The sequence below is a fragment of the Phyllopteryx taeniolatus genome, chromosome 10 (assembly GCF_024500385.1).
Source record: "Phyllopteryx taeniolatus isolate TA_2022b chromosome 10, UOR_Ptae_1.2, whole genome shotgun sequence".
In the NCBI taxonomy this organism is placed as follows: domain Eukaryota; kingdom Metazoa; phylum Chordata; class Actinopteri; order Syngnathiformes; family Syngnathidae; genus Phyllopteryx; species Phyllopteryx taeniolatus.
This window is the reverse complement of record NC_084511.1, coordinates 30,262,633-30,290,153: the sequence shown is the minus strand read 5'-3', so window position 1 is coordinate 30,290,153 and position 27,521 is coordinate 30,262,633. Positions and strand designations below refer to the sequence as shown.

The 27,521-nt window shown below is 44.7% G+C and overlaps 1 protein-coding gene across 9 annotated transcripts in view; it reads right to left on the bottom strand.

The window, feature by feature from the left end:
• The window catches only part of glra1 (glycine receptor, alpha 1), a 116,428-nt gene that overhangs the window by 29,198 nt on the left and 59,709 nt on the right, over window positions 1–27,521 (bottom strand). For 2 of the 9 annotated variants that reach the window (XM_061786569.1, XM_061786571.1), the window contains one exon: window positions 8,387–8,511. In XM_061786569.1, the coding sequence (XP_061642553.1) occupies window positions 8,387–8,511 (125 nt within the window). Of the gene's footprint in view, window positions 1–287; window positions 327–2,914; window positions 4,083–7,203; window positions 7,216–8,386; window positions 8,512–20,109; window positions 21,129–27,521 lie in introns of those variants that run through there. The other 7 variants (XR_009790351.1, XM_061786564.1, XM_061786566.1 and 4 more) reach the window with 7 other exon arrangements.

Here is a 27,521-nt window from a genome sequence, read left to right as displayed (position 1 = left end):
CAAATATGTGGTTAATTCCAAAGTAATGGTCTATGGTTTGAATCCACTTTTTGTCGAGGAAGTATCCAAGGGTCCCTCATTCCAATGTAATGAGTTACCTTACTTTGAGAAAGAAACTGAACTAGTTCCGCAACTATTACACTTCCGACAGGTTAACTTGCAACTGTAACCGAGTGAATTTCCCAACAGTGCAAATCTCATCAAATGTGAATTTCCCAAGCAAACAGCATCGCTGCCATGGAGGAAGAAAAAAAGGCTTTGTGGGGAGAAAAGAAAGAGCAAAGTACCTTTCTTGTGAGTAGCTTCATTTTTGGAGCCTTTGGGGTCTAATAATAAAAAAAGATGACAATTAAACACAACACAAATTGTCTGTTTGTTGATGATTTTGTTCCTACTCAAGACTAACAACAGCTGAGCAGCTCCTCGTTGTTTGTCCCGGTTGAGGAAAACAACGCAACTATGGGGGGGCAAGACTCAGCGAGGGAGGGCGCCATCGCACGCTGCCAACAAGGGAGGGGGGCGGGAGGAGGGGCGGGGGCGGGGGGCATGTTGGCAGCAAGGGTGGGGGAGGGGGCATCATACTGTGAAGGCAGTAGCAGCGGGACAAAAGGGGGGGGGGGGGGGGGGGGGGTTGATGCACGAGTCTAAAAGAACAAAAGTAACTGCCAGAGTGCAGCGGCCATGGAGATGAGGAAGAGGAAGTCAAACAAGCACAATGCACTAGTATCTTCGAAAATGCACTACAGACTTCATATCGAGTGATGATGCAAGGACAAGTGGGGGTGAGGGAGGGGGGGCTCGTAATGCATCAAGACTACATGTCAAAATGGCTTCCTTTCATTTTAGCCCAGAGCGCTCGTTGCGGACAGGAAGTGGCGTCGCACTGCCGTCTCAACGTCGCCGTGACAACCGTCAACACACGAAACACTTGCTCATGCACACATCCGCGGCCGGCCGGCAAAAATAGCGAATCACGTAGTTTCTGTTTGGCAACAACACTGAAATCTTCTCTTCTGCTTTCGAGACCTAAGATGACCAAAATGTTACGTCACAAAAGTAAAATAACAAAAAAACATTCATGAAATTAAAAATTTGCTGTAGAAATACGCTCAAATGACTTATTAGCAACGTGGCAAGATTTCCCCCAAATGGCAGTGGTTCCAAATGTTGAGTGTGGTTGGGTTGGCTGCTTCAACTCCTCCACCTCCGACATACTTCCGAAAAAAGTTCGCTCAAAATCCCCGAGAATTCATTCAACATTGCCGTCCGACGGCCTGATCACATAAAAGGGATTTTGATATCGCAGATCGCGCTAGTTGCAAAAATGTCCACTAAAAAAATCCCTTTGTCGGTCGGTCGGTCGTCAGGAATGAGCGAATGATTGCGAACGCAGTTAATTGGCGATCCTTCGTCATTCCCCACCGACTCGCCAATCACTCGTAGCGGATCGAGTTCGTTCCTAAAATGTCCGCTCAGAATAAAAAAATGGATGGATTCTACTGACACATTTTCAATCGAGGCACGGTTGCCGCTGGAAGCGGGATAAAAGACGGACTCGGGGCGAGTTGTTCTCCGTAACCCGCGCATTGTCGACTTCCACCTCCGCGCCCTCGTGTCACGCTAAACCCCGCTTAAGCCGAGGCTTAAAATCGGGATTAAAGCTGAGCTGGAGGCGGAGTTTAGCCTCAGGCTGTCCCAACATCACGCTAGCCGACGTTCAACGCGTGCGTCCGCTATTCCTGCCGCTAACACACCTCGCTGAGATGTGAGCGCGGCTAATGAGAGACACGGTGTCTGCTGGCCTTGTTTTTTTCCTTTTACTAATATTTTATTTGTTCATTGTGTTTTTTTTTTTTTTTAAATGATTGAAAGTAAAGCGGGTCAGCTTGACCCATTTGAATTTTTGAAAAAATATTTTAAAAAAGAGGATTAAACATGTTAAACTGGCCTTGTTTTCGTCCTCTTCTCTTTCTTAAATTTCTAAAATAAGATTTGCATTGTATTTTTGTTTTGACAATTAAACACACAGTGAGCCGGATTGACCAATTTGAAAAAAAAAAAAAAAAAAAAAAGGATTTGATTTAGAGCTAAAAGGACATCATTTCGAGGACAAAAAAAAAACAAAACAAAAAGTTTTAGCGCATGGACTGCGTTCAACCAAAGATTTGATTTGAAATAAAAGCAACTCATTTTGACATTGCTGTGAAATTTAGAAAGTTTTGACGGCGGAGTCACTGCCAAACGCGCACGCGCACGCGCACATGAATGAACAGATGAATGGATGCTGTTGATTCCTCCTTGCTGCTTTTGGTCCTTCCAACTTTGGGGAATCTTTTTCTCCTAATTTACGTTCGTCATCAATTTTCACATTCTACTGTGGACGCCGCACAGACAACAACAAGCGCACACACAAACTCTTCTTCTTTTTCCTGTCCTTCTTTTTAGCGCCCAACCAATACGGATGTTTTTGAGGCTGATGCTGATCCCGGAGTAAAATTTCCATAAGCGATTATAATCGGCCGATTAATTTGAAAAATATAGAAGGACTAAAAGAACTTCTTTTTGGTCCCTTAACACTTACAACAATAAAGATATCAATGACAGGCAGAACATTTGACTGTCTTACAATACTTTGTCCTTTAGTATTTGTTTAACTTTACAACAGAGAGAAAAATCGGCCGATATTTTGTCGATTATTTTAAATGTTTGTTTGAATGTCATAATCTTTGTCTTGCATTGAAGTGTGTTTGTTAATGTGGAAAAATAAACCTAAATAAATTGGCGGATTTGTTTTGTTTTTGTTTGAATGTCTTACTTTGTAGTGTGTTAATGGGGAAACCCCCCCCCCCCCCCCCAAAACAAAACAACCAAAAAAAACAGCTGACTGCCAGTTTTTACATGTTTGAAATATTACCTTTGTCTTATGTTGTAATGTGTAAAAGAAAAAAAATCTGCAGATTTGGAAAATGCCGATTAATCGGTCGGGCCTGACTTCTTCTGTCCGTTTCTTCCTGTTATTTCTCTTTTTCCTGTTCCTCCAATTCCATCTTGGTCTTCTTCCTTTCTATTTTCCAGTTCTCTTCTTTCTTCCCATCTTTTCTGTTCTTTCCATTTTTTGTTTTTCAAGCCTTCTTGTTCCCGTTGTCATTCCGGTCAGTCTGTTCGTCCTGTGTTCTTGCTGTTCCCGCCTCCTTGTCTTTGTTTTTTCTCATTCTTCCATCCTTCCTCCCTTCCTGTCCCTTGTCTTTTATCCTTTTATCCCCGTCTTCGTGCTGTTCCTATTCTTTCCGTCATCTTGTCTTCCATTCGTCGCGTCTCCCGGTCTTTCCCGTCCGTCTTCCTGTTCTTGCCCTTTTGCACCATGTCCCAAAGTGACATTTGGGAGTTTCCGCGTGACACCCAAAGTGTGTGCTAAGCTCAAAGCGTCTGAACTTGTTCTTGGTCAGCACGCCATTCGCACGCAACCTTACACCCCCCCCCCCCCCGCCCCACTCCTGAGCTCATTACCGCGTGTCCAGCCGCGGCATTAAGCGTCCATTAAACGAGCGCTGACCACAGCAATTCGCCGTCCGTGCTGACAGCTCATAAAGCGAGGCCCACCTGGACTCATTCAAACACAACACGTTTGGTTAGCGTGTTAGCTGACTCTTGGATTTGATAACTTCTTGCTGCTACTGCGACTTGTTTATACATGCTGTCAGCGAACATACATAGCATTTTTTTTTTTTAGCATGGGTTGCTCATATTTAGCATCTTTAGCAAAAGTAGCTAATATATCATTTTGCACAAAATAATCAGATGATTTAGCAAAAAATAGCTCGTGCGTAGCATGTTCACATTCATGTCCATATCACGTTTTAGCAAAAGTAGCTCATACAAAGAGCAGATATAAGATCTTTCAGCTCATATGCAGTATAGCTAGCAAGAGCAGCAAATGTGTAGTATGTTTAAGCTCATGTAAGGCATGTTCGAACAAAAGTAGTTCATCTCGTGTATAGCGGGAGTGTCAAACTCATTTTAGTTCATGGGCCACATTCACTCCAATTGGATTTCAAGTGCGCCGGAGCACCATAACCTAACCCGAACCCTAACCCAACCCATATTTGTGGCTTAAAAATCCATAAATAACATTACGAAAAGACTCGCATTCATTGATTATTATCTTGTTTTGTTATCAAGTTTTGTTTCAAATCCTGAGCAATCTGAAATGAACAAAAACGATTTCAACAGTATTATGAATGAGTGAGCGTGCACCGTTCAGTTATGCGTCCTTTGTAAATGTGTACAGAAAAATAGAAGTTGTATCAATGCACGAAAAAAAAAAAAGTTTTCCACCAAACGAACCTCTTTTGAACTGAACCTTTTTACGGGAATTTTGTAATCGTCAATGTCTTAAATTATTTCTACAAGAGGTACTTATTTTCACAGAACTGGTAGTGCGAAGGTGGCACAGCATTTTATATGAACGTGCTCCATCGTTTGGCCTTCACGAGCTCATCAATGTCATATATGTGTCGCCAGTGCGCCCCACAGTGGACACATTTAGCAACAACATTTCCTTTTACTGAAAAATAGCAGTGAACGTGTTCTCCATGCCGGTCTGGTTCTGGCCCGCGGGCCGTGTCTTTGACACCCTGATCTATAGCATCATTTAAGAAAACTGTATTGGATGATTTAGTTAAAAAAAAAAAAAAAAAAGCGAAAGTAAAACAAGTTCTAACAAAAGCAACTGATACACTGTATGTTTCAGCTCATGTACAGTATAGCATGTTTTTTTTTTTTTTTTTTATAAAAGAGTGTATGTGTACTATGATTTAGCAAAAGTAGTTATCCAGCATCCCCATCATGATCAGTGTGATGAGCGTTTTTTTTTAATTGAATTTGCATCTATACTTCATTGTGTTGTCGATATTCTTATTATTGTCCTCTGTCCCAACAGTTGTGTTCCTTAATATGACAGATTGTGGATGCTTTTAAAAAAGCCTCCTTTTGTCCTTAATTTCTTTTCACCTAACATGAGATGCAAGGCTGACTTAGCCTGATGCGCCTCCGTTTTAGCACTATTTTAAAAAAAATAATATTTTTTTAGATATTGTAGCTATTCCTTGTCTACTTCATACTGTGGCACTTTGAGACGGTTTATTCAGTGTAAAGTGCTTTTATAAATAAAATCCATGATTATCATTATTATTATTATTAAGTGAAGAAATCGAACACCACTGTTGCGTGTTTGCATGTTGTGTGTATTGTGTGTGTGACATGTTTGTCAGTATGTGTGTGCATTTGTGTAAATTTGTGTGTGTGATGTGCTGCGTGAGCATATTTGTGTGTGTTGTATATGCATGCGTGTTATGTGTGTGTGAGACGTGTTGTGTGCGTGTATGTATGTGTGTTGAGATTGTGTTTGTTTATTTGATTTTTTTGTATGCGTCTCCAGCATCACCTTGTGCGTGTGTATTGGCTGTTGTCGTCAGCTCTAGATCGCGTGTCAGAGACGAACGAGTGAGCCGTGCTGCGCTAGTTTCCCTTTTTCAACTGGCGCGTACGCACACACACACACACACACGCACACATTAGTGCCCGATGAAGGAACGAGTGTGCGCTGTCACGCTACGCTGACGACATGACAGGCGTGGCAGAGCGTGGACATTCAGGTCACCTCATCACAATTATCTCTTAAACGATCGCACAGGCGAAGATCGTCTTCTCCTCATCCTCCGTATCGGTAGCGTGGCAAACATCAAACACCATCATGCCATCGCTCATTCCGGTCATTAATAAGACGCTAACGCAGAAATGCTCAAAACTGCCCCGGTTTGGCGGCATAAGGCGCTCAGTGTGACGCGTTCGCTATGGGAAAACGAGCACATACGTGGACGCTAGCTCGCTAATGCTGAGGAAGTTAGCACGGGAAACAAATGTTGAAGTGCATCATAATATGAAGTACACATCATAATAATATGATGAGTGTCACTTGGACACGAGGGGGCCCTCTCGTAAAAGGACTGCTCACTAGACGTGGATCATTTGAAACAAAATATGACTGAGTCAAGTGAGTGTTAGCATTGAAGCACAAGTTCCAAAAATAAAATTAGCTCATGTCGAGCGTGTTTTAGCAAAACTAGCTCATGTATCGAGGACAAAGGGGAGAGGACAAATTTCCACCTCATTTCTACAAAATTCATTTTCATTGTTTGTTATGTCAGTGAATTTGGGGGCTTCCTTTGCTGTAAGCTACAATAATCATCATCATAGTCAATCTACAGTGGCCCCACACATCGTCGCAGTTCAGCACATTTTCTTTTCTTTCAAATTTTTCCCAAGTTTCATCCGCAAAAACGCTTATTGGCAGTTTATACCTGCGTATTGAAGATTATTTTGTCGTATAAAAATGGGTAAATATAATGGGTCGCAGGCTTGATGCAGTTATTGCAAGTACGGGTTATGCCACCAAATATGAAATGTTATTCACTTGAAGTTCATTTCATAATGTCTGTTCCAATACTTTTGCGCACTCGAAAAGTGGGTGGCTTCAAACAAAAGGTGCTCTGTCCCGAGTTGTTGAACACATCGAGATGTAAATGCCGTGAAATAAAAGCTTTTGTCTCATATTCATCTTTTGATCTGAAACTCAAATATCTTCAGAATACAAAAAAAAAAAAAAAAAAAAAAAAAGGACTTGAGCTTGCCATTCCAATAATTTTGCAGGGGACTGGAAGTACAGTTTAGTTTGACAATAAACTTCAGACGGGAGTGGCAATAAACAGCTTGAAAGAACAAGTCGAATATGAACGTGATGGCTAAAATAAAGCAGCTGCCAATCAAAAGTTGAGCTGGTTGAATTGACTCTTCCTCGCGGTTCGGACTTGTGTTGCCGAAGTGAGAAACCTGTGACATGTGTCTTAAAAGGGGGGCGTCCATTCGGGGAGGGGGGTGGGGGTCGCTTCATTTGTCATCATCATCATCATCATCATCATCAGAGTTTAAAAAAAAACAAAACAAAACAAAAAAAAAAACAAGCAGCAGTCAGGATAGCATGTGGCTACAAGCAATGTAGCCAGCTAGCATCATAGGCGTGGGAAAAAACATCCTGCGAGCCGGGTGCAAAAGGAGGCAGGAGAAAGGTGGTGGGGGAGGGGGAGGGGGAGGGGGGGGGGGGGGGCAGGGCATTTCTAAAGATCAGACATTTGATCATTCATTTACCTTTGTTCCACACTGAAAGTTGAGAACAAGCACATGAGATGATTAATACAACAATTGCGTTTGGGATTTCCCGACAGACCGTAGAGTCCAGAGTGAGGGTGGACCGCACACGTTCCGGACTCCCGCTAGCGCCTGTTGGCTCCATCGACGGCACTTGAAAGGAAAATATCTGCTGTGGTGAATTGAGGTGGAACTACATTATCTGGGAACGTAATCGCTGTTGACGTAAGGGGGAACAACTGGATATGGGACTTGACTTAACGCCTGGATCAGACTACAAGACAAATTTGGTCTTTCACTGCAATAAAGTCTTGCCGTATCTCGGGCAGACAGTGGCAACTCGGGTTGGGCATCGTTTGAATTGGAGCAATTCCGGTTCCAAACGACTGCCGATTCCAATTCTTTCAGGGGGCTGGGTCAAAAACGTTTGCACGGTGTCCAAATTATGAACATCCATTTTCTTAGCAGCCCAGCCCGCAGCATAGAACATTTGACTCGGGGTTCTTAATAACCAGTATGGGAAATCGGCTGCGATAGCTAATGAGGCCAATATCAGGGCTAAAATCCTGTAGTCTGATCTAGGCATAAGGTGGAACAACTTGATAAGGTGGAACAACGGGAGCTAGCGTGAGTCCAGCATCCAGTAGTACCATGTGCCATCTAGTGGCTCTTCTTTGAAGTACCAGCGCCACAGCCTCACGTCAATTAAAATGGTGACGACACCCCTGCGAGAGTCAAGTGGTTTAGTCTCACGTCAAAGTTCACTTATTCCCTACTCACTACATAGCATAGGCTTGTATTTTTTATAGAGTTGACCTAGATAGTTCCATAAGAAGTCCACTAAAAACCCTGTTGGAGTGAATGATTGCGATCGCAGTCATCATTCCCTACTCCCTACTTTTGAGTGGATTTTTGAGATGACCAGTTCAGTTGTATTGAACTTTTTGTGCTACTTTTTATATAGTGGATTATGTAACTCACCAAAACATCCACTAAAAAGGCATATCGAGTGATTAAGGAGTCTTTCGAACACAGCCAAAGTCACAAATACAAACCTTTCCGGGTGACCAGTTTGCAAAAGTTTCCAAAGTGACATCTTAGTCTTAAGGAGCTTGCGTGAGCCAGCGCGAGCTAGCGTGACGAGAGTGTGATGTTCACACGAAATGCAGCAACCGTCTCCTACCTTTAAAGTTGGGTCTGATCCTGGCATCGTAACCCGACACTTTGCCCATCAGCTTGTCCAGGAACTCGGAGGGCGGCATCGGCGAGGCGGCTTTTCGAGCCGCCACTTCCTTGGACGCCGCCAGGCTGCCGGACACAAAGATGTCACGCATTATACATGGGAAATTATGGTGAGCCCTTTTTGTCGCACTTTGTGCTTCAGTGCAATGGAGTTCAATAGTTCTGCTTCTTTTGGTGTGTGCACCTTGGCCACCAGGAGGCAGGATAAGACAGACAGACAGACGGACGTACGTTGACACAGAGGAGACGTCACCCCTGAGCATTAATATTAGTGGCTCTTTGTAGAGGATAAAGAATATACAGTATGCCTGTGAGTATTATCATATATCACCATTTGTGTTCAAATATCCATTGCTTGAAGGGTTATAACACAGCGACTATAAATGCTATTTGTTACCATGTTTCTCATTATGTATTCGCATCAAGCTAAGCGAACTTTGCTAAGGCAAAGCTATTTGGTTGTGTTAAACAGAAACCATGTAATTCTCTTCATTTTATGTTTAGTTTTAGAGTCAACTTCAGCTAAGAGTGGCATTGAACAGCTCGAAGCCTCATTTCAAACTATTGTGCACGATCGGACAGCCTCTGGATTGGCAGACCGGGTCGGCGGTCTCCCTTTAAAAGCAAGTCGACCGGTCGCTATGTTCCGACTACAGGGGGGATCACACTCCTCGGCCTCCCTCGTCAGGTCCACTCATGGGTTCTGGTGAGGAGGGTCCGTCTGGAAATTGCAATCTCAGAATGAATGTCTTTCTTGTGGAAAATGGGCATTCATGGGAATTGTTTTCAGTATGAAATTAATAAGCCTGGATGGCCGGAATTGTGTCAATATTTGGAAGTTTGAATGTTTTCAAATCGGTCCAAAATGTGGTAGTAGTGGAACCACAGAAAAAATGAAAATAAATTCTGGTGCAGAAATGTGTACGTGTCACAAACCCAACAGTTCAACACAAACACACGAAACACACGTGAGTGTGTGTGTGCGTATGTGTCTGCGTGTGTGTGTGTGTACACAAGAGCTTACAACAGCAATAATTAAAAGATGCTAATTGGCCCCCAGGACACAACAGGCATCAGCAATTCATTAACATTGAACTCGTTTACCTTCAACGTTAAAGTTGTCGTAACAAAAAGAAACGTCGACGCTCTATCACAGCCGATGAAATTGGCCATTTTCAAATGAGCAAAAATCTGCCGCTTTTGTGTTGATTGATTGATTTTTCTCCACATTAACACATGACAAGATAAGACAAAGATAAGATACATTCAAACAAACATTATTTAAAAAATCTGCTAAATCAGCTGATGATTTGCCGATTTCATGACAGACCGACAGACTCGGTCGGGTCAAATCGCGGAGCGCGGAGTGCAAAGCAAACATGGTGAAGCAGCATTGAGCCATTATGCTGCGCACAAACGGAAGAAGTTGCCAGAAGTTGAAGTCACGTCAGCCCCAAGTGGGAATGTTTTGAAGTCCAGGTTCAAAACTCAATTCCACTTTTAAAGGATATTTCTTGCACTGTACACTGTTTGAATTGTACTTTTATTGTTTTTCTCTCTTTATTTGAAATGTTTATGAGCAGTTTTTGTTTTGGAATGCTTTGAATTATGTAAAAGCACATTGAGTTACCTTGTGTATGAAATGCGCTATATATACATCAATTGTTTTTGGGATGCGGGAGGAAACCGGAGTGCTCGGAGAAAAACCACGCAGGCACGGGGGAGAACATGCAAACGCCGCACAGGGGAGGCCGGATTTGAACCCGCAACTGCGAGGCAGATGTGCTAACCAGTCGGCCAGCGTGCCGCCCTAGTGAAACGCGTGCAGCGTAATTAAAAGCACGAAGAAGAGGCACAGAAGGTCCCCAACTAAACTCCAGTAATAGTGGTTGAGAGAAAATCTGCCTGTGAGTGTTGCTCTTTCCTCTGCTTGTACAGTATGTGTTGCTGCTCCGTGCAGTTGTTTGAAGGGTTAGAATTACCCGAACATCGATGCTAATTTCCTTTAGCCCATGTATTGGGTTTCGCATTAAAGGTTAGCATTAAGCTAGCAGAGGTTAGTTAGATGACGTCATCTGATCGGTTGAACATTTTGGTGTTTAAATAAATCGTTGGATGATCTTTTGTTTTATGTCCGTTTGACAGTAGACCACCTAAACTGCTAGAAGCAAGCACACTTTGTCTCTTATTTGGAGAATTGCTCTCATGGCCCCCAAGAGAGCAAACTTTATTGATTTCTATTTTCATGACAATAGAGGCAGACACCCCCCCCTTGCGTTCTGTATATACATCTGTGTATTTTGGTCTGCAATTGAGAAACGTTGTTCCTAAACTGTTGGGACTTTTTGCTCACGCAGTTGTTGACAAAGTGGTGAACCTCGCCCCATCCTTGTTTGTAAACAACTGAGCCTTTTGGGGATGCTCCGTTTATAGCCAATCATGAAACTCACCTGTTTCCAATTAACGTCTTCACCTGTGGAATGTTCCAAACAGGTGTTGTTGCTTTTTTTTTCAACATTCCTCAACTTTACCAGTCTTTTGTTGCCGCTGTCCCAGCTTTGTGGGGAAAACAACAACGACAACAAACAATAACGTTCAACAGTTTGAACATGAAATATATTATCATTGTAGTGGATTCAATTGAATATAGGTTGAAAAGGATTCGCAAATCATTGTATTGTCTTTTTAGTTACATTTTACACAACATCCCAACTTCATTGGAATTGAGGTTTGCATGTGGTCGCTACTTCGCAGATTTCCGGGATCGCAGGGGTCGTCGGGAACCTAACCCCGGCAAAAAAGTCCAGGGTGCCAGTCACCCCGCCGACGACAACGAGGATGACCGGATCCTCGACGCTCGCGCTCTTCCTGGTTGTCACTTTTGCTTCCCGCCGACGTTCCCGAGATGAAGCGAAGCGTGGCCGCAACACGGATGACACGGATGACGTGGAAGGCGGCAAGAAGCGAGCGAGCGCCGACCAGCCAGGACGGGACTGACCCTTGACCTCGTTGTGCGTGAAGGAGGCCTAAATGGGCGGCACTGGCAATTACATCAGCGCTCGCTGGAAATAGACGGCCGCAGCGAGCGAGCCCTTGAGCAACGCCTCGCCAACAACGAAAATGTATCGTGAAACTCAGCCCTACTGGCCCGTGTATTCATGATATCATACGATAACTTTCAATGATGACTTCATATTTAGTGTCTTTAAAACGGCTTGATCAGTTTAAGTGGCTAAAAGTCCAAATATTTGGGGTCAAAAGCAAGAATGTATTTATTTATTAGGTTTGTAGGGCCGCAACCAACGGTTACTGTATTTTCGCGACCACAAGGCGCAGCGTATTAAAAGGCGCGGTCTCAGGTACGGGGTCTATTTCTCTATTTAACACATACATAAGGCGCAGCGTATTATTGGGCGCTGGCATGGTAAAACATATCATTTGACAATGTACTCACGTTATTTTTTGATCAATCCTCATCCAGAAATCCAGTGTCTATTTGAACCTCGAAAGCGAAAATACAAAAAAGTGGCCATCGTGCAAAAAGTTGACCTAATTGAGCAAAACCATTCAGCACATCAAAATTGTCCTAAATCAGCTAAATTTGTTCTTGACCAGTTTAATCAGATGACAGTATCTGTCGATTTTTTGTATTTCTCGATGCAGCAGATTTAAAAAAATTGTTTTTGTCCCTCTCAGAGTGCCTTTCGTCGAAGGCTCAGAGAACACAATACCGTACATACATGCTACTATTTCGAGAATCAGTTAAGGCCCTTTGCTCACCGCAGAGAAGAATTCAATGTGAATTTACTCGAGCGAGGAAAACTGGTACAGAAAATGGATGGATGGAAATACGAGCCAACGACTTGAATACCTTCGACTGCAGATTTGAAAAGGACACTTTAGCACCCCGCACCACCGACTTCTGCGTTAACCATCCACGAACAGGATGTGAGACGCATCTTCAAACAACAAAAGATTAACAAAGCGGCAGGTCCAGACCATGTGTCCCCATCAAAGTCTGCACGGACCAGATCGCTCCAGTCTTCACACGGATCTTCAATAGATCTCTGGAACTGTGCGAAGTACCATCCTGTTTCAAACGCTCCACCATCATTCCACTGCACCGGACAAATCAAAACTGCTGAAAGGATTGTCGGCACCCCTCTACCCACCCTTGAGGACTTGCACGCTGCCAGTACTAAGACAAGAGCGTGCAAAATCCCCTCGGCCCCTCATGCCAGAGTAGCATCTGCTCCATTTGCACACTGATTGAGGAGTATCTGCAACATTTGCACAATCAACAATGTCCCAGATGATCGCACTACTCGCTGGAAGTCTCGGCGCCCTTTGCACAATGCTCATTGCACCGCACTATTGCAATATGAGTCTTTCGAACTGCTCTAAGTGCGAGAGGACTCTGCATCTTTTTGAACAATTGTCACAAAAAAAATTCAGTAAAGATCATTAAAAAAACAAAACAAAACAAAACAAAAAAAACAACGCCCCCCTCCCCCAAAACTGTCACCAACAACAACGGAAATAAAATCAACATGTAAATCCTTTGACTTTCCTTGCACATCTGCAAAGTTTTGGACAAGACTTTTCCCGCTGTCAAATGTCTCTTATCTTGAGAAGCCAGTTGGCAGACGTCGCCGAGGTGAGCTGAGGTCAACGGGATTGGACGGGATTAGACCCGGACGACCGCTGCGGAGTCGGAAGTGGAGTCCAGTGTACGTTTTCAAAATGAAGATATATGAAGAGCTGATTCATTCATTCGAGTTTATCTGTCTCTTTTAAGTGTTTTTTTTTTTTTTTTGGGTGCTGCTTCCAAAGCGCTGACATGAACTTCTTACACTAACAACATGTTGTAGGAATTAGGCAAATATTCTAGCTAAATAAATAATTATTAGACTTTTAGACTTTGATTTTATCGGCCTTATCGGTATTGGCCCTGTAATTAGCATTTTATGCCGATCGGCTTTAACGTCATAATTCGCCGATCGATCGGCTCCGCAAAAGACATTTACTCCCGCGTCGCCATCGTGCACAGTATATTTGAATCCAAAAACTAGCTTCATTTTGAGCCTTGTGTCTTTTGATGTAGACCTGTAAATATCTGACGACCAATAAAGTTTTTTTTTTTTTTTAAATTAAATTTAACGCAACATCTAGAAGTGTCTAGCCATAACCTATGTAAGCTTTTTCTCTATCTGTCTTGGTCGTGGACGTAGTCTCGGTAGTAGGGAGCGAAAGGCCCAGAATTCTGACGTCCTGTGAAATTATTGAGTTCCGAACATAAAAACGGATCAAATTGTGAGTTCATTCTTTGGTTATTTTCATTGGAAAAGTAACAAACGCGCATCAGGAAGTGTGGCGGAAGTGGTTCGTTGCGGGTAAGGAATAGACGCATACTTTTCAACAATGGCTGCGAACAGAGAAGAGCTAGTTTTGAAAATCGCAGTCAGCGGTGAGCGCTTTTGCGAACGCGCCGGCAACAATTTGTCACAAAAAGTGACTTCCTTCCCGCTAAGAAGCAGACGTCACGAACGGAATTGATTTCACGTTGTTTCGAGTATGACAAACGGAGCCCGATGGAGTTTTTCAGGGATGACATTGCTTTATTTATTTGTGATTGTATTTGTGTTAGCAGGTTAATCAATTTATGTCTGTGCATTTTTTTGCACTGTAAGTTTTAAATGATGTCCTACTTTTGAAAAAATGGTTTTTAAATCCAATTCATTGATGATAAAAAAAAAAAAGTATGGTGTGCTTAGAAAAACAGCAAAGTGGAAGCTGTCGAATGCTGCTGGCCTCACATCTGATACCGGAAACCAAACTTGTGCGACAGCCTATACAACACATTTCATGTAAATACAAATATATTTCAACTCTTTGACAACTTCAACCGATCGATGAGAAGCTCCAGCCGTCCAAACTGCGGCAGAAAAACTGCTCGAAGACTTAGTTGGAAAACTAGCAAACCTCAAGGGCTTGGGAAAACAATGTTTTTTTTCGGGGGGGGGGGTTCGTGGGGGGGTCAAAGGTACGTAATGGATGTTGAACACACTGCTCGAACGGAAGCGAACCTCAGACACGTCGGAGAAGCGAAGCCCTCGAAGCCTCAAAGCCGCCGCCTTGGCTTCCTGTTCTCTTGCTCTCGTGATCAAAGTTACGCTTGCTCTGATTATTCCGGATCAATGCCGTGCGCGCGTGTGCGTGCAGGCGGTGGGTGGCGAGAGGGCGGCCTGCACTCAAGTCGGACTGCAATCGTTAGCGCTAAGTGTTCCTCATTATGTTCCTCTGAAGACCTCAACTCCTAATTGGTCTCATCTCGCCAAACAGCCCCCCCGTGACCTCCCCACAGCGGGGTTACTCGGGCCCCGAGCGAATCATCGGACGATATTAGCCCCTTTCAAATCAGCCATTTTTGGACATATTACGACCTAAGACAAAGATAACCAAGGTGGCACGGTGAACGACCGGTTAGCACATCGACAGAAAATGAATCGTCACACTTAACCCTTTCCACAACACACACACCAGTGCATCATCGCCAGATAATCCCTTCAAACACACCACACCATTGCATAATCATTGTGAACACCCCACACCACAGATTAAGCACTCTTACCACCACATACTCATCATGCTTATTAACACACCCCACACGCCTGAATAATCACGCAAGAACATCTACACCACTGGATAAGAACTCTGAACACACACACCACACCAGGATAATCAGTCTCAACACATCACAATCCATCCAGTCCAGCCAATTCTACATTATTGGTGCGCTCACCGCAGTCGTCTCGCATATCTGATGTCGATCGATACCGGCCGCTCGTGCCGGAGAAATATCTGCACCGATTGCACAATTGACACTGTTCCAGATGATCGCACTACTAGTCACTTATGACTGCTTACATTTCTTGATGTCTCTGCGCCACTTGCACAACTTTCACTGGACCAGATTATTGCTCCAGTACTCATTTCAAAGTGCTCGAAATTGCTCGAGGACTCAGCGTCATTTGCACAATTGTCCCAAAACGAGGACGCGTATCAGCATTTCCACATCACTGGTAACCTTTCATTGCTCGGCGACTGCCCGTACTGTGTTTTCATGTTTTTTGTGCCGCAAAAGTCTTTTCTGTCAAATGACCGTCCATTGTCGTTCCAGAGCGGCTCCAACTACCGGAGACAAATTCCTTGCGTGTTTTTTGGACATGCTTGGCAAGAAAAAGAGGATTCTGATTCTCTTAACACACGGCACACAAGAGGGATTATCCTGTGGTGTACAGTGTGTTAAGAGTGATTATCCTTTGGTTTGTAATGTGTTAAGAATGATTATCTCGTGGCGTGTGTTAAGAGTGATTCTCCTGGTGGTGTGCAGTGTGTGAAGAGACTTGCGTAACAGGAAAGACAATAGTGCACAATGTTAAAGATAAACAGCTTCATGAAAATGGTGCAAGGCGTGTTGCCCTTTAAACTCTGCGGATATAAATGCATAAATGATTCCAACTCCTCATTACACGTATACAATCGTAATAATGGGAAAGACATGTTCATCCATATCTCATTTTGCTGTCTTGCTATTGCGTGAATGCAAAATGGCTGCCTCATCCCAGGTCCCTCTGGTGTATTGCAACAAGATGCCGAGGCGCCCTCTAGTGGCGCTAACGCCTAAAGACGGCTTGAGTGACATTTGTAAAAGAAGCACACAAAAAAAAAAAGCGAATAAATAAAGCAAAAGGAGAAAAATGGGATCTATCCAAAAATGTCTTGAGCATCTTCACAAAACGTCAGTAAAGAGATTTCGCCGTTAATAGTTTGAAAAATATGACTTGGCTATATTTATATTTCAATGCGGACCTTTTGATGGATAACAACTGCCAAGAATTCAAATGCTCATATTAATACAATGATTGAAATTCAGCGGGCCACGTCTTTACTGTTGTTGATCAAATGATACGAAAAGGAGCCATATTTGCGCGGCTTTTCTCCGGGCACATCCCCAAAAACATGCACGGCAGGTTGATTGGAAACTCTAAATTGCCCGTAGGTGCGACTGTTGAGTGCCAACGGTTGTTTGTTTCTATGTGCACTGCGATTGGCTGGCGACCAGTTCGGGGTGTACCCCGCCTCTCGCCCAGAGTCAGCTGGGATAGGCTCCAGCACAACTGCCACCCGCATGAGGATAAGTGGTACGGAAGCATGAATGAATGAATGAATGAATGAATGAATGTTGTTAGATTTGTCTCATGTTGTGTAAAAAAAAAATATATATATATATATATATTTGCTGTTTTTTGCTGATTTGAAAAAGCTAATATCGGCCGATTAAACCAGCCGGACCCTAATTTTGACCCAGTTTATTTTCTTCCTCCTTCCACATCTCGAGCTATTCAAATCACTCCAACTTCACGTCTTGGACAATTCATCGCAGCATTTCCATTCAGTGTTGTCTCCCGATTTCTCCGCAAATGGCATTCTCGAGTTGTTGTTCTTCTTGTTGTTATTCCCCACGCATCCTGTGAACAATTTCATTATACGGAGCGTTGGCGCACTGGCGCTACCTGACGTCACCCCCGCCCCGGCGTCTCGGTGCCGCAGAGGACGTTGGCATTCCGAGCGCGGCGTTTAGTTAATGGAGCGCCGTCGGGATATCGCCACCTCAGCTGCTCGGGCTTTGATGCCGTTTAATTGATACCATCGGCCCGCACCCGCCCTCCTATCACTAAACATTGATTAGACCCTCGATGGCGGACCTGATGAATGCGCCTTTAATGCTCCCCCGACAGCCCCCCTCCCGTATTTGTCGAGCTCACAGGAACACCGGCAAGATTTCCAGAAGGTTTTTGGAAGTGACACCTTTACAGATGAACACCAGCTCAATGCCGTGTACGTTAGCGTTAGCTAGTTTAGCTAGTTATACGAGGGCCAGTCATAAACGTAATGAGGCAGGCCAGTTTAGTATAAACTGCTGCAAGTAATCATAGCCTTTTTGCAGACGTTTTCACGATTTGTACTTGAAATACTCGTTTGAAGGTTTCTTTTTTTCAGCCTGTCAGCTTCCCGTCCGCCATTTTGGAAAGGTCACTGTTGGATGCTCCTGCAATACACCAGAGGGATCTGGGACGAGGCAGCCATTTTGCATTCACACAATAGCAGACAGCAAAATGAGATATGAATGAATATGTAGGAACTTGTGAAAGTGTCTTTCCCATTATTACGATTGTATACGTGTAATGAGGAGTTGGAATCATTTATGCATTTATATCCGCAGAGTTGGAAGGGCAACACTCGATTTTTATGAAGCCGTTTATCTTGACCATTGTGCACTTTTGTCTTTCCCGTTATGCAAGAAGTGTATTTCAGTTGAATTGCCTTTACTACCAAGCACTTTTGGAAAATAGAACTGGACGCGTGGCTGTTTCAACACGGACGGACGGACGGACGGACGGTAAAGAAACATTTGACACAAAGAAAAGCAAGGTATTGAGTGAGTGGTTGACGTTACCAAATGTGCCACGTCGTATCCTGGTTGAAGCCGGCCGGGTACGCCGGCAGGCGGCCAGAGGTGGGAGGGGCTGCGTGGAGCAAACCATTTTGGAGGTCATGCGGGGACGCGCCGTTCAAGTACTGTAAGGTTTGACACTTTTCTAACATACAACTGAAAAAAATGGATCCCTCGAGTCATTTTAGGGGCGCTTCAGCACCCTCCAAAATTGGCTAAAACGCCGATGCCGTTCACCGAGTTTCGGCTGCACCAGAAATGAAACGTGGCCCTTGAGCGCAAAGGTTTGCAGTCCCCCTCCCCTCCCCCCCCATGCCCAGTGTCAATAAAAGAAACCAACAATTCAAAAATCAAAGAACAGCAAGTGACAATGAGATTATTCACTGAGATACTTTTGCTTTCGTTTGCGTGTTCTTCCTTGCAGGATTTGCTTGATTTCTCCTGATGTAAACAAAACAAAGCTTTGGAAGGTTTTGTTTTTTGTCAAGTTGAATTCTTCGGCATTAACTTGCATCAAATTCCACAGAAATAATAGAAAATACATAGAATTCGGTACTGTGAAAATCAATAAGTGCTTGTCCTTGGAAAGCAAATTTTCTCGCCCAAAGTTAGCTGGGATAAGCGCCACACAAAATGAACGTATGGACTTTTTGAGGCCGGTACCGATTACGATATTTGGCAGAGTAAAATTCCGATAATCTATTTCTCGGCCGATTCATTTAAAAAAATATAGTGAATAAAAACAAAATAATTGGGTCCCTAAACGCTTACAACAGTAAAGATATGAATTACAGGCAGTTTTACAAAACTTTGTCCTTTCGTATTTCTTTAACATTACAACGGAGAGAAAAATCAGCAAAATTCACCTTTGTGTTGCTGTTTTTTTGCCGATCTAAAATAAAAATAAATAATAAAAAATTGAATGTCATTATTTTTGTCTTATGTTGTAATGTGTAAGAAAAAAAAAATCTAATGGGCAAAAATTGTATTGGAAAAGGGCTAATATCGGCCGATTGAATCGGCTGGCAGATGAATTAGTCGGGCCCTAATGAAAAGACAAATATTAATAATCCATTCACTTAAAATGAGCCAGTAATGCCACACGCTGTCAAATTCATTTCTCATGTACTGTGCGTCATCCAGGTGACAAAACATTTGGCGCTCCGAAGCACACACCTCACGTCAAACGTTCCAACGAAATGACTTGACGCTTGAAAAAGCCGAACTTGTCGTGTTGTTAGTGGAAGCTGTGCACAGCAGCGTAGATGCATTTTCATGTTGTGTGATTATTATTTTGGTTCAATGTTTTCCTTTTCTGGGAAGGGGGAATTGTAATGTTTGAAAACAACTGGGGGGGGGTCATTTTTTTCTTCAAACCATAATTGGAATTCTTACAAGAGTTCAAAATATTTGCGGTGGGTTCATTTTTTTTGTAGTTGTCTGAATTGCTAAAATGTCCATTTTTTTGGGTTGTTTTCAATTTTTCCCCAAAGGCACACGAGGAAAGCGATTGGCCGGACGGCGATGACGACGCGACCAATGGCGCGGCGTGACGAGGGAAGTCGTCTCCGGGCGGGAGAAGACCTGACGCCGTCGCACGTGACCTCAAAAACAAAAACAGGACCACGACGAGGACCAGAATTAGGAGCAGGACTAAGACAACAACGGGGACTAAAACTGGGACCTGGACTACAAACAGAAGCTGAAATAGGGCCAGGATTTGGACCAGGACTAAGACTAGGCAGAGAATTTGAGTTTGTTGAACTCCTTTGAATTGTTGTTCATTTTCATCCAGCGCAGCCAATCAGAGGCCACTTGTCGACGGCCATTCGCAATCTGCTCCGTTTCTGTTTTAGGAATCCGGGTGTAAAAACCCGACCTACCGCTTGCCGGATTCTAACCCGGAACCTCGACACTGCGAGGCAGACCTGCGAAGTGCTTTCATAACAGGCTGCCCGCATGAAATCCACCACGCTGCGCGAACGAGGCATCCCATTGGTCGAACGGACCGCGTCCATCCCCGCTCGATTGGTCCCCCGAGCGGGCGCTCGGCTGCAATTCTGCGCCCGATCGCTGCCCACCCCCCCCCCAAAGTGAGAAACATTCCCGCTTCCATTGAGTTTGTGTTTTCAGTTGTTTTTTCTTACCTGAAGAAGACGAGCGTCTCCCACAAGTAGATGCTCAGTGCGTTCAGGCGGCACATTTTGGAGAGTCTCATTTTCTTGGGAGGCGGGGGTCAAAGGGAGATGGGTGGGTGGGTGGTTGGGGGGGGATTAAGTGGGGGTCACACTTCCCTTTGCCCTTCAAAGGAAGAGGGAGGGCGCAGGTGCGGGGTGGAGGACCTCCAAGGTGAGTTTGGGGGCGTCAGACCTCCATGCGATCACACCTGTGTCCTCTCGGGGAAAAAACAGGTTTGGGTTTGGGTTGGGGTTGGGGGGGGGCGTCCGGGTTGGGGCTCCAGAGTGGGAAGGGAGGAAGAGGAGGAGGAGGAAGATGAGGGGTCTCCACCTGCTTACAGATCCTCACAGCTGGCGGCAAAACGAGGCATATTCCTTCAGAGGAGGGGGCACGGGACGCGCGGGGGGCGCGGGCAGGGGTTCTCGCCAAGTGTTTTAATCCAAGTGGGAGAGTAGTGGACCCCCGCGATGAGGATGCTGCTGCTGCTGCTGCTGCTGCTGCTGCTCCTCCTCCTCAGGGGCGCACGCGCTCCTCAGCCATCGCCGGCGGACGCTCCTCCCATGCGCGCCGCATCTGCCGCTCCTTCCGCCGCCGCCGCCGCCGGTGCCGGTGCAGACGCGCCGGGAAGGAGAAAGAGAAGAAGTCGCGTCGCGGGAGGGAACGCGAACAGGCAGCGGGAGGGAGGGACGCCGCGGCCGCGTGTGATGCTCGTGCTGCAGTCATTTAGCAAACTAACCCCACCGACGAATTCCCCACCCCCCTCCAAGACACGCCCACCGGCGCCGCCGATTGGCCGATGCGCATGTCAGTCAGCAGGTTCGACAATTTGGGAGGCAGCGTGACGCTCCCGTCATGAACGTCATCGACATGCTCGGCGACATATTGGGATCATTTTCATTTCAATTAGCACACTGGGGGGGGAGAAATAAAAATTGGATTTTAGATATATATATTTAACATCTATTAATGTGGGATAAACCCATTGAGATGCAACATCTGTGAGGAAAAAAAATTTCTTAAACAAAAAAAAATAATTTAATACTAAAAAGCACCTGAAAAAAAGGAATTTTTTTTTTGTGATTCTAGCAATTAATTTGATTTGATTTTTTGAAAAGAAACATGAACCCAAAACCGATACTTTTAAATATCGGGGGGGGGGGAATCAAATTGCAATTTTATCAATAATATTTGAAAGTTTAAAGAAAAAAATAACGCCACCATTTTTTCACCCCTAATAATAAAAAAACCTAAAATCCACCAGTCGGGGCTTTATGGCAGAGTGGCCCGACGGAAGGAAGCCTCTCCTCAGTGCAAGACACATGAAAGCCCGCATGGAGTTGGCTAAAATACACCTGAAGGACTCGAGGATGGTGAGAAATAAGATTCTCTGGTCTGATGAGACCAAGATTGAACTTTTTGGCCTTAATTCTAAACGGAATGTGTGGAGAAAACCAGGCACTGCTCATCACCTGTCCAATACAGTCCCAACAGTGAAGCACGATGGTGGCGGCATCATGCTGTGGGGGTGCTTTTCAGCTGCAGGGACAGGACGACCGGTTGCGATCGAAGGAAAGATGAATGCGGCCAAGTGCAGGAGTGCTCAGGAAATCAGACTGGGCCGAAGGTTCACCTTCCAACAAGACAATGGCCCTAAGCACGCAGCTAAAATAACGAAGGAGTGGCTTCAGAACAACTCCGTGACTGTTCTTGAATGGCCCAGCCAGAGCCCAGACTTAAACCCAATTGAGCATCACTGGAGAGACCTGAAAATGGCCGTCCACCAACGTTCACCATCCAACCTGACAGAGCGGGAGAGGATCTGCAAGGAGGAACGGCAGAGGATCCCCAAATCCAGGTGCATCATTCTCAAAAAGACTCATGGTTGTATTAGCTCAAAAGGGTGCTTCTACTAAATGCCGAGCAAAGGGTCTGAATACTTATGGCTGTGTGAGATTTCAGTTTTTCTTTTTTTAATAAATCTGCAAACATTAAAACAATCAAATGTTTCCAATCGCGGGGCACATAGAAACAAACAACCATTGGCACTCACATTCACACCTACGGGCAATTTAGCGTTGTCAATGAACCTAGCACGCATGTTTTTGGGATGCGGGAGGAAAGCGGAGTGCCTGGAGAAAAGCCACGCAGGCACGGGGGAGAACGTGCAAACTGCACACGGGCGGGGCCGGGGATTGAAGCCCGGTCCTCAGAACTGCGAGGCAGACGCTCTAACCAGTCGCACACCGTGCCGCCAACAAATACAATTTTACCTCACAATATTTTCGGAAAGAAAACTGCTAAATGAATGCAACAAATTAAGACGAAAGAAGGGAGTGGACTTGCACTTCAAGTACTGTCGAGATCTGGCTGTCACAAAATGTCATTTGCGTTTCTTTCGATGTCTTCAAACAAACATTATCATGTCGTCGCTGTCATTTTGGACGTCTTTTTACTAACTTCCCTTTTACTGTGTGTCACGCAATTTGTTGCTGGCAAGATATGTCCCGCATGAGCCTAATGTGAAACTAATTGACTACAACGTTGTCGCTCGCGCACATGAAAGCGGACGCTGGGGTCGCAACGTCTCCGCACAATTCCCAGGAAGATGGAAGGTGAAAATGGAAGCGTTGAATATTTCAAGTGCCATTAAAGCTCTTTATGTAAATGCGCTGCGGGGCTATTTATAGTCTCGGCAGAGCCGACAGAAGCGGCAGCCCCGACATCTGTGCGGGAAATGACGTCGACCGGGTGGCAAAGGTTCCGTTCCAAGGACATACAACGTGCCACCAATTCATCGATGGATACGCAACTAACCGATGAGCAAAGAATTCCCAGTCGGATCATCGATTCATCGTTTTGAGACCACTTGTTTGTAAAATTGTCCAAATCCTTGGAATTGCGAATATTCTCTGATTTATGTTGTCCTTTAAGAAAACAGTCTGATTAGCTTTTCAAAATAAGACAAACATCGAGCTTTTACTTTGGAAACCACATTTTCTGACGGACGTCGCGGACCAAACCAGGAACTGAATCATCATCAATTCGCCGCCGCGGTGGCATTAAGACGCGCTTGGTTTCTTCATCGCCGCCTCGCTAACGAAGCTCTCTCGGCTTTGACGCTAGGAGAGGCGCGGTTTCGGTTGTGGCCGTCCTCATTTGCACGCTTGCCGAACAGCACGAACGGAGGACGACATTTTGTCGAAAAAGGGGAGCGGCGCGAGCACGCAAAAGGAAGAAAATGGGAAAAGAGGGTTGGGAGTCAATTGAGCAAAAAGGTGCTTTGTCACTTTTCATTTTCTTCAAGCTGTAAAAATAAAATGTGACCTTTGCTGCAGCGTGTGCGTGTGCGCGCGCATGTTCACTGACACGCCTCAACCGCGACACACCGATTTGGACGTCATAACTCAGCAGACGCAATCTCGTTAGATTTCCCAACAACGAGATAATAATAATAACATTAGGACTGGAGGTGCAACAATTCATCGATTCATCCACAACTCATCGATTATCAAATGATTCAACAGCTATTTTGATCATCGGTTCGTTTCTTTTAGTGTAAAATGGTCCAAAAAGTTGGAATATTATCTTTTTTTAAAAATTCACATAAGACATTTACAAACATCTGATTTGACTTTGAAACATTTGTGATGATATTTCTTGCCAATTTTCTAGCAAAGCAGCAACTGAATCATGAGCAATTTTTTTTTTTGTATTTCACTTTCCACCAGTGAAAATAAGTTGTATTGTCTTTCCAGGTGGGCACAACCCCCCCCCCCCCCACACACACACACGCCTTCGCGCCACCGCCTTGCCATCGGCCTGTCGCTAAGCGCTCGCCGCATGAGCCAGATATGCCCCTAAAACAAGACAATTTCTCCACCACGAGAAATATGTCTGCGTTGGACTATTTTATCCCTGGGCTATTTTGAGCAAAGCGATCCAACGGACATCTGACGGGCCTGACTGATATGGATTCTCGGAGGCTGATTCCCATATTTGGCAGAATAAAACGATGAACTGAAAAAATAATAATAAGCACGTTCATGTGGCACATTTGGAGTGCGCGTATGCGCATACATATACTGTCGTGAGCAGTCATATTCTCAATAAAAGCTTCTTTTCAAACTTGCGGTTGGATGAGCTCCTTTCCCGTGTGACCTTCCTGTCCACGTGGACGCGTCAGCGCAACACGGGGAAGGAATATTCGACCGGATCGCACGATGACAGATTTTAAAATGCCAGGACGTCGTGATCCATGTCCAACATTTGACTTGCCAAGTACAAGAAATCTTTCGAGCTAACCGATAAGAAGAGAAATCAAACGGGAGCCCGACTCATCACGCCGACACGGGTGAGGTCTCAAGGTCAAACACTGGCAGGTGCCAAGGTCGTCAGTTGTATTCCGGGGAGAGAGCTTTTAATCCCAGATAACAGGTTGCATGAATGGAGCTCAAGGAAAACTATTAGCGGGTGGCGCGTGCACGCACACACACACGCACGCACGCACGCGCAGGCAAACGGTTGGAGCGCGGCGGCGCAGGACGCAGACGACCTCTAGCCGTACAATGATGGCGCTCATGAATAAAACAGCAGGCCTTACAATGCATCCGCTGTCGAAGGGAGACAGAAAAAATCCTTTATTTGGAGCACATGCAGGTTTTTGGGGTTTGTTTTTGTTTTTCAAAACGAAGAAAAAACCAATGCGGCTCAGTGACTGAGCGCATTCTTGCTTCGCAACTCAATCAACATGTTCACCAAAGGGCACACGCGATGGGAAAATGAATATTTAATACCTTGTATACTAATTGTAGGGATGTGCGATTGATTAATTAACTGGAGTTTATTTGTGCGGCATATGCAAAACACGCTTACGCGGAGCGGCAACAGTTCACATTTACGAGAGCGCAAGCCGTCGCTATTCGACAAGTTCGAGGTTAATATCGGAATCGTTTTCATATGTACCATTTTTATGTTACGTTTTTCTCGGCGGAAAGGTCTCCAGCCACGCTTAAAAGTCCTATTTTCAAAAAGTTCTTGAGGATTTGAAATGTTCGCCATTCTTAGTCAAGGCAATCCTTCTTGACAGCGAATGGTGGCGGCCTACTGAAATACACTTCGTGCCTAACGCTTAAGACATAAACAGCTTCAGTTGCACAATTTGCATACGTTGCCCTTCAAACTCTGCGCTTAAATGAGCGCGAAGGAGGCCAAATCCAGCAGCCGCTCACGAGCCAGGAAGCGCGCGAGCGGCACTTTCATTGACGTCACAAGAAGTCATTAGCATCAAATGCTAACTACACGTGCTCAGCAGCCAAGAATTTGTCTCGTGGTTGTTTAGAAACAAGGCGGTTGCCCCGGTGAAGGTCGGCCTCGGGAAAAGGGAAACTAAATAAGCACAAATGACAGAAGAACGGGAAAGGAACTTTGACCTTGTCACAGCGGCTCCACTGGCCGCCTGGGGCTCGCATGCTAACCTGCTAGCGAGCGCAAAAGCCACACACGAAGCCAAGAAGGGGGAAAAAAAAAAAAAGAACGAAAAAGAAAAAGCTGGGGTGAAATGAGAAGCTGGAGAGAAGCTAGCGAGCAGCGCGTGGATGTTGGGAATCCCTCCCGTTGCGCTACACAGTCAAGTGGGCCTGGTGGAATGTCTAAGGAGTCAAGTTGAACCCCTTTACCATTTTTGGAAGTCTTTTTTTTTTTAATGCCAGTGGAGTAAGTAAAAAAACAAACAAAAACAAACAATTATTTCAAGTTCAAATTTGCTTCAAGCAAGTGAAAATTGTCAAAAAACGATTGACTTTTTGAGGCAATGAGTCTTATCATAAGTCTAATGGGATTCATTTGGAAACTTTTGACTAGAAATAAGAAAAATGTTCCTGGTAAGAGTTTGAGTTTTTGCAGTGTATACAGTGGAACCCGCTAGTTTGGGGAAAAAATACAATTTTGGCAGACATTTTGACCCACTTTTCATACATCCGCTATTTTTTTGGTACAGTTAAAAATGGTCCACCTGCCTGCGTCACGCCTAACTTTCTTATTTGAAAACGCTTGCAATTTCTCGACATTATTAAACTTGGAGACAGTTTGAAATTTTGGTCCAGAAGAAGATGACGTAGCCGCACATAATTTGCTTATGGAGGCCACACGAAATGATGTAGCAGGCCAGATGTGGCCCCTGGGCCTTGAATTTGACACCTGTGCAGGAGTTACTGCACTCCAAATAATTCACTCGTTCCCTCATGCCAAATCAACACAACAGGATTTTTATGGACTCTATGGGGACCGGGCCAGGCTGGACCGCAAATAGCGAAAATCTGCGGAAAATTGACACCTATTTTAATTGCATTGATTTTTTAAGCCCATCAATTCTTGAATAGGCGGGGGATATACCGCCAATAACTGCTTTCGGGGTTGGTTCCCCCCAAATTAAAAAAGAGAAACATGGAGAAAAATTGGAAAAGCAAAACAAATCTGCGAATCGGTGAATCCACAGGTGCCGAACCGCGAGGGTCCACTGTAGTCCACGACATCAAAAGTGGCATAAAAAATTCAACCCAACTGAGCTGTTCTGAGGGACTCGTGAATGATTCAGTGGCCAACACGACGGAGGCCATGATGTTGGACTCGTGCGTTTCCTTCAACAGGCTCAGCAGGTTTGTTCTCCCCGTGCGTACTCCGCTTTCCTCCCACATCCCAAAAACTAAACTGGCGCTAAAAACTTGATTCACCTAGATAAACCCCATTGAGGTCAGGATCTCTTTCACGAGGGTCAAAAGACCCGGTCAAGAGGTCAGCAGCACATCATGACAAAATAGACAACATTAACACAACAACTGAACATATAAAACACATCTTATTTCATCTTATTTCGTATTCCAGTTAGATTTCATGATATGGCTTGAAACTGGAACCTCGGATAACACATTTGTGGAAATGTGTGTTGCTATGACAAAAACAATTCCTTGACTTCTAATAATAGCGTTGAAAAGAGACGAACATCCATACTAGCGCGAACGCCGCACAACAATAGCGCACATGCTCCCCAGCGTCAGCGCTCCACTCGCGGCGTACGAAAGCAGAAGCGATTGTCGTCACGCTCTCGTCTGCGTTGTCCCGCCGAGGCCGACCGAAAGCCCAGCTGTGCTCCCGCGGGCGGCCCCGACCGGAGCTGCACTTGTGCTTTTTGCTTTTTTTTCTACACGTACCCTCCCACCCAAGGAAAAAAAAATAAAAAAAACAATTACACAAAAGCTCCTATGGAGTCATTAAGAGCACACGTTTGACTTCACGCTCGACGGGAGACGTGTTTTTTTTTTTTTTTTTTTTTAGATGAATCATTTCATGAATATCTGCAGCGAGACGTTAATATTTAGTCAAACGT